The sequence below is a fragment of the Hypomesus nipponensis genome, chromosome 4 (genome assembly GCF_054491055.1).
Source record: "Hypomesus nipponensis isolate SF chromosome 4, ASM5449105v1, whole genome shotgun sequence".
In the NCBI taxonomy this organism is placed as follows: Eukaryota; Metazoa; Chordata; class Actinopteri; order Osmeriformes; family Osmeridae; genus Hypomesus; species Hypomesus nipponensis.
Genome location: NC_140364.1, coordinates 1,235,174 through 1,249,872, shown reverse-complemented (window position 1 = coordinate 1,249,872; position 14,699 = coordinate 1,235,174). Strand labels below are relative to the sequence as shown.

At 49.7% G+C, this 14,699-nt stretch overlaps 1 protein-coding gene across 15 annotated transcripts in view; it reads right to left on the bottom strand.

Moving 5' to 3' along the window:
- Positions 1 to 366: 366 nt before the first annotated feature.
- pef1 (penta-EF-hand domain containing 1) overlaps positions 367 to 14,699 on the bottom strand; it is a 103,177-nt gene continuing 88,844 nt past the window's right edge. For 2 of the 15 annotated variants that reach the window (XR_014753240.1, XM_084695557.1), the window contains exons 6-7: positions 3,073 to 3,183; positions 1,238 to 1,324 (exon numbers count right to left, since the gene is read on the bottom strand). Coding sequence is in view for 8 of the 15 variants with exons in the window: in XM_084695557.1 (XP_084551683.1) it covers positions 3,091 to 3,183 (93 nt within the window). In the remaining 7 variants the exon portion in view is untranslated. Of the gene's footprint in view, positions 1,325 to 1,591; positions 1,658 to 1,937; positions 2,531 to 3,072; positions 3,184 to 14,699 lie in introns of those variants that run through there. The other 13 variants (XR_014753241.1, XM_084695558.1, XR_014753238.1 and 10 more) reach the window with 12 other exon arrangements.

The window sequence follows — 14,699 nt, the reverse complement described above, 5'->3', positions numbered from 1 at the left end:
AGGCTACTTACACTCTGATTGTAGTCCATCTTGTTCTGAGCCGTAATCCTACAATATTCACTACTGCAGGAAAATATTATCTTGTTCCGGTCCATGTTAATCCCATTCGCTACGTGGCGCTGTCAGATAAAACGAGGGTCCTAGAACTGCGGTCCTGAAACTGCGGTCTTGAAACTGCAGCTCTCCGGCTCTCCGGGGTCTCTGCAGGTACCCCCTACTCCCTCCAAGTCTGACCCAGATGCTTTTTAAGCCGACGTGTAGTGTTGTGCCGCCTACACCACCTACTTGTACGTCTAGGAACTCAATTGGTTCGTTCTGAGAGAGAGTAACCCGTGTGTTTGACCAAAGGAACAGTCGACAACCATGCCATATAAAATATTGTATTTTAATAAGTAAAAAAGGTATTTCCAGGCTTTCGAAACGTCTAAAAGTTTAAAAGAGAATGTCTCAGTCAGCGTCACCCGTGTGACTGGTAGCCTCATCCGTAGGTCCAGGTCCGTAGGTCTCCCTCCGTAATCCGGATCACTGTCTTTCGGTCCTCTGAATACCACGGTTCCCGTCTCGATCCCACAGCGTCGTCCGGTTGTGCCGACTGTTAGTCACGTCCTTAGATCTCCCTCCGTAATCCAGAACACTCCTTTGCGGTCCTCTAATTACCTCCATTCCCTTGATTGTCCCGATCGGTTTCCCCATGACTTCGTTGGTGGTCTATGACTTGCCTGTTTCCCCGTGACTTCCTTGTTTTATAGGCCAGGTAGCCCGCCCAAACAGTGCTCCAATTGATCCCTTCCCTTATTGTCAATTAGGCCCAACTGAGCTTAATTGATCCTTTCCCTTATTGTCAATTAGGCCCAACTGCGCTTAATTGATCCTTTCCCTTATTGTCAGTCAGGCTCGGTGACTTCGGAGGTAGCCTACAGCTCCGCTGTCAAAAGAGAAAGGCAAAACAAGCACACAGCAACCAACCAAAGCACACTACTGCAAACCAAATTATAACCCAATTAACTAAATTTTACAAATACACCCTGTACCTCACTTTCAAGCCTGTGACACTTTTGCTCTAATTAAAGGGACGTATTGGCTGCCAAGCCTGGACTCTGATGTAACTCCAGACCAGGCCAGAATCAGTCCACAACCACACACACACACGTATGCACAATCCCACATACTTACCATGTTTTTGAACCTTGTTCAACATGGTGGTTTTCCTCTCCTGCCCAATTCTGGCAGTCATCCATGCGGGGCAGCATTAGTAAGGGGTTATTATGATAAAGTGCTGTGTGTCCGTCTCTATGAGGAGTAACAGTTGTCTGAGACTGCCTGGCTTCAGGTTGAATAATTGAACAGGACAGAAAGTGGGAGGGAGGGAGAGAAGGTGATGGAGAGGAGGGTGGGATGGAGGTAGGGAGAGAGGGAGTGAGAGAGAAGGTACAGAGATGGAGGGAAAAAGAGGAGGAACCAAGTGAGTGAAAGAGCAATAAGGTAAACGGAGACCTAGAAAATATAGTAGTCAAAGTAATGTAGGTGACAGGTGCTTTCTTAATTACCATCTATTTGTGTGTGTCTGTTTTAAATGAATGAATGAGTGTACCAATTTTAAATGAATGGTCTGCCAAGCAGGTCACCTTCTGATCTGCGATGGAATTCTGTGCTGGATCTGTGCAAAAATACTTATTTCAGTTAATCCCAATTTTTGTCATGGTCACCTTTCTTATTTTATTGCTCAGTATCAGTTAAGAAATGTGTGTGCCAAAGTATACATATTTCAAATATTTACAATAAATCTACTTTTCATTTTGCATTCTACAATTTCTCAGATTTGACATTTAACATTGTCAAGAGTCTTCATATGAACTTGTGATTGAATCAGAGTAAGAGTTTTTGACCGGCAATATGTAAAGCAATATTTTAGCTTATGGAATTAATCTCTCTGTCACCTCTCTGTCACCAACTGGTTGTTGACCCCGATCAGACACAACGTCGCCAGGGATGCCGTGGAGACAGAAAATGTGACCAACCAGGAGATCCGCCGTCTCACGGGCTGAGGGGAGCTTGGGCAGGGCAACAAAGTGTGCAGCCTTAAAGAACCTGTCCACGATTGTCAGGATTGTGGTCAGGTTATTGGATGGTGGGAGACCGGTGACAAAGTCCACAGCAATATGTGACCATGGCCGACTAGGAACTGGTAGGGGACACAAGAGGCCAGCAGGAGGACGGGTGGACGTCTTGTTTCAAGCACACGTGGAACAGGCAGAGACGAAGGCTTGGGTATCTTGAGCTATGGTCATCCAACAAAAATGCTGCTCTTGGAAGGCATGGGTACGAGCAATGCCTTGGTAGCATGTGAGCGTGGTGGAATGGGTCCAGAGCAGCACCTCAGAGCGGACAGTCTGGGTCTTAGGTGTCTGTGGACAGGGCCTGGGATCGGGCTGGAGCAGCTGAGCGTTTCTTTTTCCCAGGTGACAGCAGCCATGAGGCAGGTGGAAGGCAGGATAGTTGCTGGAGGCGAGTCATCCTTCTCAGGTGCATACTGATGAGAGAGAGCGTCAAACTTGACGTTGCGGGACCCTGGTCTGTATGTGAGATGGAAGTTAAATCTACCAAAAAATAGAGCCCAACGTGCCTAGCGAGAGTTGAGACGCTTTGCTGACTGCAGGTAGGACACATTAGTATACTATAGTCTATAGTAAGGGGTATGCTAAGGCAAAAGACAGTAACTTCCGTTTCTTGGCTCACTCAGTTGCTTATCACGATATAAACTCTGTATATTATAAGCCTGTGTAACGTACAGGTGGTTGACTGTCACAAGACTCGTGTTTTTTTATTATAATACGGATGGATGAAATCAAGCATTCTGACTGGTTGAAAGTGAGTTCCGGGGTGTGCATTATGTAAGGGATAATGCCCGACAAGGTGTCCACTATTACTTGATAATGGACAATGCAGAGGCATGAACCGTCCGACGCGCAGCGGAGTAACCCCATATTAACCGCGGAGTAACCTCATATTAACCCCATATTGATGACGCATTTTACCCACATACTGTGTATCCCATTTCATCTTCTAACTTACTTCCCCAGCTTGTGTGATTCATGTACTGCTTTTTGAGCTGGTGTCTTCCTTTATCAATCCTCCAATAAGAGAATACAATCTTCTGACTTCTTTTGAAGATGGGAAGGAATCCTTGATGCAAAGAGACAAAGAGTGAGCAGGAGAATGGGGAATCGAGGGGGTAGACAGAGACAGAGATAGACAGAAAATGAGAGGGGTTGGGGAAAGGCAGAGACAGAGAGGGAAAGATTGAAGGACATATTGAGAAGGGAACAAAGCAAGACAAGCAAAACAAAAGCATGGAGATGGATACAACTGAAAAAGAGAGGAGAGAAAGAGGGAAAAGAGAATAAGAGATGGTAAAAGAGCAAGAGGAGGAGGTGGTAGATTAAGAGTAAGGTCTGATTTGATTTCTGGCACACAGATAATGATGGTTCATTTTCTATTAATCTCCTTCTGTGGGAGCGAAAGGCGAATCGAGTATTAGGATCTAGCCAGTGGGCATTGAGGAGAGCTATTATACCATCATTACCGTCTCCCTGTGTTATGGCAGGGATCCACTGAAGGAATTACCTCTGTAATGAGAGCAACCTGAAACTGCTGGCCCAAGGCAAGCCTGACATTTATTACACCACACACACACACACAAACATACTGGTTGGCCACAGTAATCACGAACAATTCATTGTATGACACATGCACGGAATAACCTCTCCGCACACACGCACACAAACTCTATAGATGGATAGACAGTGGGTGTTCAATGAACAGAGAAGCCTTAGACACACACCACACACCACCACAGACTCACCTCTTCCTCCTGCATCATTCATATTTCATTTTGCTACCCTCCTCTCACATCAACCTATTCATACTCTCATCCTTCCCTCCATACCTGTTGCAGGTCTTCATTATTATATATCTCCTGATGTCGTAAAAGCTCCTTCACATAGGTGTCAAGCAAATTGTCACCAGACCTTGCGTTACCACCTAGTCCTTGTCACACAGTATCTCCTTAAAACAACCAAAAAAACCCTCTTCTTAGTCCTCAGCCCCAAGATAAGGGTCTTGTATGTTTACCCATAGTTCAGATTTGGGGGTAGGCCTCTCTTTGCACCCAAGGAATGCTGAACATAGAATCATTCTTATACAGGATAACAGTTACATCTTTAATCTAACATCTACCAATGTGTGCCCTTCTAAAACATTTTAGTGTGCTTTTTGTAATGGGGTGACTCACACACTCCTGCAGAGCAGTCAAATGAGCTACAGGAAGTTGAAATGAAGCTTAGTTCATGTTCAGTCAGGGCATACGCGATGATGTTTCACTACTCACTCCCCCCGCTAAGAACGCTCTTCTTTCCCTCTTTCCTATTTCAGGCTGTCATCTGGGTTTCAGTTCGATCAGCACTCCCGTCTACTGTCAAATTTTCCATGTAGCTGTCAGCCTTTCACAATGATCCCGTGCCTTTAAATACGATTCTCTTCCCGTTTGTCCATGCTATCAAGTGCGCGATAGCTACTGTGTGTCGTGCTGGCTGGACCTTCCCATACTTTTTTCCTGCACTTTTTGGGGCTATGTCTGCTCGGCTCTCTGCCTGTCGGGGCTACGACGGGTCTGCGGTCGCGGCTGCACGCTATGGGTGTCCTTCCTGCCCCCGGGTTGGATGTTGAGGTGGACTGCGTCTTTCCTGACCGGGTCCCCTCCCCCATGGCTTCCTGCTCTGTTGCCGCTCTGGGTCAGATGCGTTCCAGGAAGTCTCGCCGTCCGGAGCTCCTGGATTTGGACGCCGCCGCGTCTCCCGGCCCTGCTGTCGCTGCCCTGCCTGTTCCAGCTTCCAATCCACTTGGGGAGGCCCTCTCCTCTACCCTACTGGTCCTGGTGTCGTCCTTGCAATCGATTGATGCCCGTCTGCAGTCTCTGGAGAGCGCCGGGACTTATACCTCTGCTGAAGTGGTGCCCTCTTCCGTGGCTGCGCCGCCTCCTACCCCGGCATCCCATGTGCCTATTGAAGAGCCACTGCACACCCTGGCCTCTGCTGTGGCAGCACTGTCCCTAGTTAGGCCTCGTATCCTTTCTGGGGCTGATATTACTCCCCGATTGAGGTTTCACATCCTGCAAGGCAGGAATATAAATTTAATCCGGCTGATCCTCCTCTCGCATGAGTGTCTCCACCAGCAATCAATTCATCACGGTGCTTCGATCTGCTGACCCTAGGTTGGGAAGGAACTTGTCATTTGCGCTACGGAAGAAACATATTTTACCAATACCACAAAGGGTTTTCCAGCAAGGCTACTCTCCATGTCTCCCGATCCAATGTGAGTTTGGACTGGTCCGGCTCCCAGATTGTGTTGTGCTGTCCGTGCGGTGACCTGGGGCATCCTGCTCCCCTCTGCCCGTTGGTGCCGTTTTGGCCGGGGGATCCCGGGCCTCAGCCTCCTGCTCCTCGAGGGCTTAGTGCCTATGGCGGGAGGGCGTGTGTGGACATTCGTGGCCGTAAGGTGCCACACAACTTGCCTATCTGCAATCAAATTGAATGAAGGTGTGTGCACATTCGCCAATTGCAGTTTTTGTCGTGTCTGCAGCAGCTGTCAGAATGCTTACCCACGGCACAAGTATGCTCACCCACGGCACAGGTGCCCACACCGCTTTTGCCCTCAGCAGGATAGTTGAGGTGCGCCGGAATGAACGTACCTTCATCCCCAATAAATGTATTTGCAAATAACTGGTGGTTGGTCCTCTAGCCTAGGCTATATATAGCGTACATACCCATTAAGTATATCATTACATGAAGGCATCGGTCTTCTATTGCGAACGCATGCAACACATCATACATGGGGGTGTTGATCCCACGGCCTTTGCCCTGCTATTGCACAGGGCTTTGCTTACCCCGTTTTACTGTCTGTGCAATGATTGGTAGAAACTGTACAACACCAACCGCATTAACCATCTGCAGTTACATTTTGAGTGCCATGTATAAGCCTTAGCAAGTAGCCATTTTTGTCCTAAAAATGAAAACATGAGTGAGTCCACAGTGGCCCAAGTGCACGGACACTGTTGGCCAAGTGAACAAGTAGGTGCATGTTAGCCGTTTCTCACCATAAAGATCACAGATTTGGGAACAGAAATTACAGAGGAGTTTTTCAGCATGGTCTATCTGTTTTAAAGATATAACCTCCATCAAGAGTATGAACACGGCTTCACTGAATAGGAGATAGTGATCGTAATAGAGGGCACCAAGGAGTCCTCGGAAAACAACTGGACCAAAAAACAGCAGGATAGAGCGATACTCTGATGCTTTGAAAAATATTCTGTGAGATGTAACAGAGCGGGAACAATGTGTCAGAGAAGATGGTGGCTGGATATCTTGGCAATCTCACATGTGTCTTTGGCCATGCTAAAAGGCTGACGAGAAAACAAACACATTAGTAAGCGCATAACTCCCAGCAGGACAGAATGCATAGTCAATGCCATTACCACGGATGAGGTCAAAACTCTCAAGCTTGCTGATCCAAGTAGGACCCTTAACACCACGCACAGTGCCTTGAGTTTCATAGGCTGTTTTTGCCTTGTCAACCAACCCCTCGTGGGTGCGCTATGGGCCTTTTGGGTTTTCCTGCTAAAATGGGAAAACAAACAGTTTTAAATGTCATACCAGGCTGTTCTTTTGAGGCATCCAAACTGACCATTAAACTGCACAGTATTTAAGACTAATGCTTTTGCAGATAAGTCACATGTTTCAGCCAAAACTTTCCATTGAAACGATTAGTCGTTTCTGCATACTGGACAACAACACCAAGCTCTTCAAGTCACTGAAGGGTTTGACACAATGGCTTCGAAAATGTCAACACGCAACTGAGCTTCAATAGAAAGCTTTATAAAAGAGGACGTGGCTTGTTCTTCCGCCACACTGACACCACAATATTGGCATGTGCTGTCGTTTTTCTCAACTGATACTAAACAACGACTGCAATATTTGTGCATTACATAGAAAATGCAACAACATCCGGTAGATCAGGAGATACTTGTCTGAACACTACACCCAGCTGCTTGTCCAAGCACTTGTCCTCTCCAAGTTGGACTACTGCAACTCGCTGCTCGCCGGTCTCCCAGCATGCGCAACCCGCCCTCTTCAGAGGATTCAGAACGCAGCGGCACGCCTGGTCTACAATTTACCCAGACGCTCCCACAGTACTTTGCTCCTCATTTCCCTCCACTGGCTACCCATCACGGCCCGCATCAGATTCAAGACCTTGGTACTGACCTTCCGAGCAGTGAACGGGACTGCACCCGACTACATCAAGTCTCTCCTGCAGCCTTACACCCCCACCGACCACCTACGGTCTTCTTCAGACAACCGCCTAGTGGTCCCACCGCTCAAGACTGCCCGGTCCCAACACAAGCTCTTCTCCTGCCTGTCCCCCCAGTGGTGGAATCAACTCCCCACCTCCATCAAAGTCACAGACTGTCTCTCCACCTTCAAGAGAAGGCTCAAGACGCACTTGTTCCGGGAGTACAACGGTACTTAGGAATGGTTTGCTGAACCCAATGCTAGTTTCCTCAAGGATCACAATGATTCTTGCTTAGAGAATTGTTACTCTTGTTTGTTAGTGGTAACTGATTTAAACTGTTGTATTTGCTGCGAAATATTCTATTTTAGTTAATCTTATTTTAATTTTTACTGTTGCTTGCTTTTCCTACAGGTACACTTGCACTTAGAGATTCATGTTGTCCAATTGTAACTTGCTTAACAACATGCTCTTATGGTTCTTCCCTTTGGCACTTATTTTTTGGTTGTTCACAATGTGTGCTTCTTGTTTTGGCTACCCGTAATGCTTTGGGGCTATCATGTTGTTATCATCAGTGACCTATGCACTTTGTAAAGCTCTCTCTTGGAAGTCGCTTTGGATAAAAGCGTCTGCTAAATGAATAAATGTAAATGTAATGGAGATTGTTATTGGTTTAGTAAGATTTGGATGGGCTAACAAATGTAACAATCGAGGACAAACTGTTGAACAGAAGAAAATAGCAGGGAGACTGGATAGAAAGATGCTGAGTGGACTTTACAAGCCAGTAGCATCTCCACTAGCTCTTTACCTCTGCTGCATAACTAGCTTTACAAGCTTGATGTTAAATGTCTTGTTTTCTAGAATTCTGTTTGTGTCCTATGGTGTTTTTAGGTAATATAGGCCATTTTAGGCAGGTAAGTATTGTAGCGACCCAGCAGAACTATGGGGGGGATTGATGGGGAGTTATGGGGGGAAGGAGTTGCCCTAGTTCAGCCTGATAGGCCAGTTTGGGTTATGGGGTGGGGACAGCGGGAGGAGTGGGAAGTTGAGCCAAATAGGCGCCAGTTCGGAAAATAAGGCAGAGAAGAAGACACGCTCCTACAATCGACAGTTAGCGAATAAGCCACGCCACTACCAGCCGCAGTTAGCTATAAACCCTTTTGTTGTTTTGGGCACTCCTCCAACCCCGGGGTTAGCCTGTACACTAGGCACAATAAAGCCCGGTTCTCCGGTTAAACGTCAGCTACTCTGTGTCCTCGTCATTCCGCTAGCTAGCCCCCGCGGTGTCGGGCCGTAAATGCTACACTGGTGTCAGAAGTGGGATCTCCAAGCCTCCATTCCCCTCACACGCGCAGGCTACCACCGCTAGCGGCTACCGTAGGAACGAGATGGCTGAACGAATCGGAAAGTCCGACCTCTTCAACCCATACACCCTGCCGGACACACCAATGAGGAAACCAACTGATACAAGTCAAGTTGTGAGAAGAAAGAAAAAAAAGTCTCACTCACCACTCGCCACTTTGCTGACTGAAGTCCCCGATGCTGCAGTTCAAAACCCCTTCCATGTTACCACGGCCAAGCCACTCGCCGTTCAGAGAGAGGTAAACAAACTACATGCATGCAGCCAGGGCTTCGGCCAACCGGACAACGATTACGTCATCACACCGAAATATCCTCAAGGTAAAGTGGTTGGCCAACCAAGTTCTATCCCAGAGTTACAAAAAGACATTACAGCTAAGATAGGAGATGAATTCATGCAGAGAATGAGCATTGCAATGGAGCGTGCCTTTGGACATTTCCTTGATGGCTCTAAAGGCAGCATAATGTCCATGATGGGAGAACCACAAGGCTGTGTTATTAAACCACCTGAAGCAGGGAACAATGCTGGTGATAGTAAAGCCAACACTGACTATGCAAATATGGGCAACAACTATACTGGCACCTACACCACCATAGCTAACGATGCTTATGCAACAGTTGCTAATGACAGTGATGCTAACGTTTCCGCTGACGCACCGTATCCCAAGTTTAGCTCCATGGCTACCGCTGCTAACCAACAAAGTGACCTGGTTCCGGCTCTGACTACCGCACTTACTGCTGCCTTGGTTACTCTCCAAAAACCTGCCCCAGAACCCACCCCCAGGAGCAGCCGCATAAAATTGGGACGTTATGATGGCCTCACATCTTGTGAAACCTATTACGCCCAGTTTGAGCTGCTAGCGGCCGCCAATAACTGGTCCTTGGCGGAAAGGGCTGTTCAGTTAGTTTCAGCATTGGAAGGGGAAGCAAGAAGAGTACTGTTGGACGTGACCGCAGCCGACCTAGGGAATCCACAGGCTATATTCAGGGCCTTGAAGAGGCGTTTTGGAAGCACCACCCTGGCAGTTGTGATGCGACAGAGGTTCAACGATCGAGTGCGGGAATCCGGAGAAAAGTTAGGGGTGTTCGCGGCTGAGCTGCGGTACCTCGCACAAAGGGGATTTCCCGATTTTGATGATACGACACGCTTGGTGTTAACTAAGGAAGCCTTCATTCGTGGCCTCTTACCCCTTCCATTGCGCCAGCAAGTCCGACTCGCTGACCCACACACATTGGAGGCAGCACTAGATAAAGCATTGGCAGTGGAAGACATACTCACAGAAGGCTTGGACTACCAAACCAGACAGGTCTCTGTACGGCCTAAGACCCAAGCCGTTCAGTCTCCGGGACCTACCTCGTATCCAACGGGCTCCGAACGTAAAGTGATGTCACCGGACGACCGACAGAGTCAAGTCTGCTGGAAATGCCACCAAAGGGGTCACATATGGCGCCTTTGCACAGTGCCTGATTCTGCCCTGCAGGCGCCGGGAAACGCTCAGGGCTCGGTGTAAAAGGGAGCGACCCGAGCCACCCTTCGCTCCCAAAAGACAATATCACACAACCTGTTACAAAAGCGCTTCACCACCCTGTCACCCATGCTCTTCTGCCCCGTAACGCACCCACCGCCGACTGCTGTAGAGTGCCTGTGTTGGTTAATGGCCGATGGGCCCAAGCCCTGCTGGATACAGGCTCAACTGCGTCGCTCCTACATCCAGACCTCCTGCCTGCCGGAACTCAAACACTAACAACAGATGTCCAACTCACCACAGTTACCGGGGAAAAGGCCCCCATGCTGGGGAGATGGGAGGCTCTAATCGAAATAGAGACCTACTCAGCCTGCCAGCCAGTCTGGGTCGCTGAAATAAGAGAAGACTGTTTATTGGGAATGGACTTTCTGTGTGCGGCAGGAATTTCACTAGACTTCAGGGCACGTACAGTAACGTTTCAAGACGGGACGACCATCCCCTTCCTGAATGATCCCCACCCCCCTGAAATGGCCAACGAGGTTGGTGAGAGCGGGGATGCGGAGACACACTGGGAGGCCCCTTTTGCAGAAAGCCCTCTTCCACCGTCCGACGACAACCTCATACCCCCAGAACCAGATACACATGCCCAGTTACACCCCCATGCTGTCGTACGAACCGCAAGTGTGATCCCCAGCTCTGGGGAAGAGTCAGCAGCCGATGAAACTGTCCGGGGCATCTGGGAGAAGAATCGGGAAGGCCTAAACTCTGAGCAACAGGATAGGTTATGGAATCTCCTGTATGAGTATCGACACAGTTTTGCCACCGGCCCCAACGACGTTGGCCAAACACACTTGGTCCAGCACTTTATCAAAACAGGGGATGCCCAGCCAATCCGCCAGCGGCCTAGACGATTGCCCAAAAGCCGCCAAGCTGCTGCTGACCAGATGATACAAGAGATGAGGGATGCTGGCATTATCGAGCCATCAGAGAGCCCTTGGGTGTCACCGGTCGTAATGGCTCCAAAGAAGGACGGAAGCTCAAGGTTTTGTGTCGACTACCGGCCATGGAATGACAGAACTGTGAAGGACTCTTACCCACTGCCGCGGATAGATGAGTCCCTCGATTACGTGGCTGGCTCGGCATGGTTCTCCTCATTGGACCTCCGGAGTGGGTACTGGCAGGTGGCCATGGCCCCAGAAGACAAAGCCAAGACCGCCTTCACCACGGGACGTGGCTTGTGGCAGTTCACCACCATGCCATTCGGGCTATGCAACGCCCCGGCCACATTTGAAAGGCTGATGGAAAGGGTCCTTGTGGATATGCCCCCTGAACGCTGCCTCGTCTACCTGGATGATCTCCTTGCCCATGGACAATGTTTTGACTCAGCATTTGAGAGCCTGATGGAGGTACTGGAGCGGATTAAGCGTGCAGGCCTGAAACTTCACCCGGGGAAGTGCAGTTTTCTTCGGCAGGAGGTCTCCTTCTTGGGCCACAGGATCAGTGGAGCTGGCATCATGACGGAGCCAGATAAAGTAGCAGCCGTCAGGGATTGGCCTACCCCCACTGACATCCACCAACTGAGATCCTTCTTAGGACTTGCATCCTATTACAGGCGTTTTGTGGCTGGGTTCTCTACTGTAGCTGCCCCCATGTTCGTCTTAATGCTCAAAGACACACCTTTCGAATGGGCCACAACAGAATGCAGCCTTCAACAAGCTGAAACAAGCCTTATGTAAGGACCCAGTTCTGGTTGCACCTAACACAGAGTTGCCATTCATCCTTGACACGGACGCAAGCAACACAGGCCTTGGCGCTGTACTCTCGCAGCTGACCCCTGACGGAGAGCGGGTTGTTGCTTACCACAGTCGTACCTTGGATAAGCCGGAGAGGAACTATTGTGTCACATGGAAAGAACTGTTGGCGGTGATTGACGCAGTAAACCATTTCAAGCACATCCTCTGTGGACTTCCATTCACCATTCGAACTGATCATGCTGCCTTGAAGTGGCTCATGTCCTTTAAAGAGCCTGAAGGACAAGTCGCCAGATGGATTGAACAACTCCAGGCCTTTCAGTTCACCATTCAACACAGAGCCGGTGAGAGTCACACAAATGCAGACAGCCTCTCCCGCCGACCGTGTGCCCCAGACTGTCACCACTCAATGATGTTAAGGGTTGGGCTGAACTGCAAGCTGAGGACTCTGACCTTAAAACGGTCATAGGGTGGCTGGGAACAGGCAACCGGCCGCCCTATGAAGATGTGGTGGCCCAGTCGGCTACGGTCAGAGGCCTGTGGTCCCAATGGCCTGGGGTGGAACTGCAGGAAGGAATCCTGAAGAGGTGCTGGCGTGAGCCAGCCACTGGGGAGCCACGCTGGCAGGTGGTCGTGCCAAGGGACCTCCGGGACAAAGTGCTGGAGGCACATCACGGATCCCCCGGAGTAGGCCACTTTGGGGTGACAAAGACGTTGAGACGGCTAAGGCAGGCATTCTATTGGGGCCAGAGCAGGAGGGATGTTGAGGACTACTGCCGCCGCTGCGACTCCTGTACTGCTCGTAAAGGCCCCCAAGGTCAGTCCCGTGCACCTCTACAGCAGCAACGTGTCGGGGCACCGATGGACAGGGTGGCAGTCGATGTGTTGGGCCCACTTCCCCGTACCGGTAGAGGGAACAAGTATGTGTTGGTCGCCATCGATTACTTTACGAAGTGGGTGGAAGCATACCCCCTACCTGACCAAGAAGCCACAACCGTGGCCGAAGCCTTGGTGCAAGGAATGTTCAGCCGCTTTGGAACCCCCTCGGAGCTCCACTCCGATCAAGGGTGGAATTTTGAATCGCAAGTATTCACCACAATGTGTCACCAACTGGGCATCCGTAAGACAAGAACCACCCCACTTCACCCTCAGAGCGACGGGTTGGTGGAGCGCTTCATGCGGACCCTAGGCGCCCAATTAGCCCTCACCACCGCTCCAGATCAGAGTGATTGGGACCTGCACCTACCCCTCATCCTCATGGCATGCCGCAGTGCGGTCCAAGAATCCACTGGCTGTACTCCTGCATTGTTGATGTTGGGCAGGGAGCTTAGAACGCCGCCAGAGCTATCCTACGGACGACCGCCCGATGCACCAGATGCCATGGCTGGCCCGGAGTATGCCAGGCAGTTACAGGACCGCCTGGAAATGGCTCACAGTTTCGCCAGACACCAAGCCCAGCAGGCAGGGGTTCGCCAAAAGCGATGCTACGACATGCGCGCTAAGGGGCAGGACTTCCAGGCTGGGGACCTCGCCTGGGTGTATACACCTAAGAGGGTAAAAGGTTATTGCCCCAAACTGGACAGCAACTGGGTTGGCCCCTGTTATGTAGTTGAGAGAGTTGGCGAGGTTGTGTATAGGGTCAAACTGGCTCCCAGAGGACGCACAGTCGTGCTGCACAGGGATAGGATGGCACCATATCGGGGGAATCAGCAGCCCGCCTTCCCCATGACACCCCCAGGGTGCGGGCCAGGTCACCTCGCCGCAGGAGGACCCCACCGAGACAGCAACAGAATGTGCCTCCAGGAGAGGAGGTGACCCCGCTTGGAGCTGTGGTGCCGAGGAACACGGCTGCAACAACAGGAGCTCCTCTGTTGGATGGTGGAGTAAGGAGGCCACAGAGAGAACGTCGACTCCCGGGTCGCTTTCAGGACTATACTCTTCCTCAGGGACGAGGAATTAGAGGGGGGGGCCGTGTAGCGACCCAGCAGAACTATGGGGGGGATTGATGGGGAGTTATGGGGGGAAGGAGTTGCCCTAATTCAGCCTGATAGGCCAGTTTGGGTTATGGGGCGGGGACAGCGGGAGGAGTGGGAAGTTGAGCCAAATAGGCGCCAGTTCGGAAAATAAGGCAGAGAAGAAGACACGCTCCTACAATCGACAGTTAGCGAATAAGCCACGCCGCTACCAGCCGCAGTTAGCTATAAACCCTTTTGTTGTTTTGGGCACTCCTCCAACCCCGGGGTTAGCCTGTACACTAGGCACAATAAAGCCCGGTTCTCCGGTTAAACGTCAGCTACTCTGTGTCCTCGTCATTCCGCTAACTAGCCCCCGCGGTGTCGGGCCGTAAATGCTACAGTATATAAGCCTCTCGTGAATCCAATACTTTCCAGTAGCTTACTTTTAGACAAAAAGTAATATAATGAAATGTATATACTCTTAATGCACATATTTGCCTCCCATTTATTGTAAAATGTTTATTCGTTTTTTGTCCGTATAACACGTCATGTTTCCTATGATGTAATATTCATTCAATGATATGTGTGTGCTTTGTAATGTGTTGGCAATTCACATTCTCCAAGAGAGTGCTCAATTGTCTAATTTCAGAGAGGTCAGGGAAGAATGTGAACATTTCATCTATATTGGCCCAAATGTTTTTTTTTCTCCCTCTGGACAAATTGTGTCAGACATAAGTGTTTGTATTCCCCTTCTTCCTCTTGAAAGATAAGTGACGTGTCATAAAATACAAAGTCAGTTTTCTCTCTGCAGCCTACTGTTTGAAGAA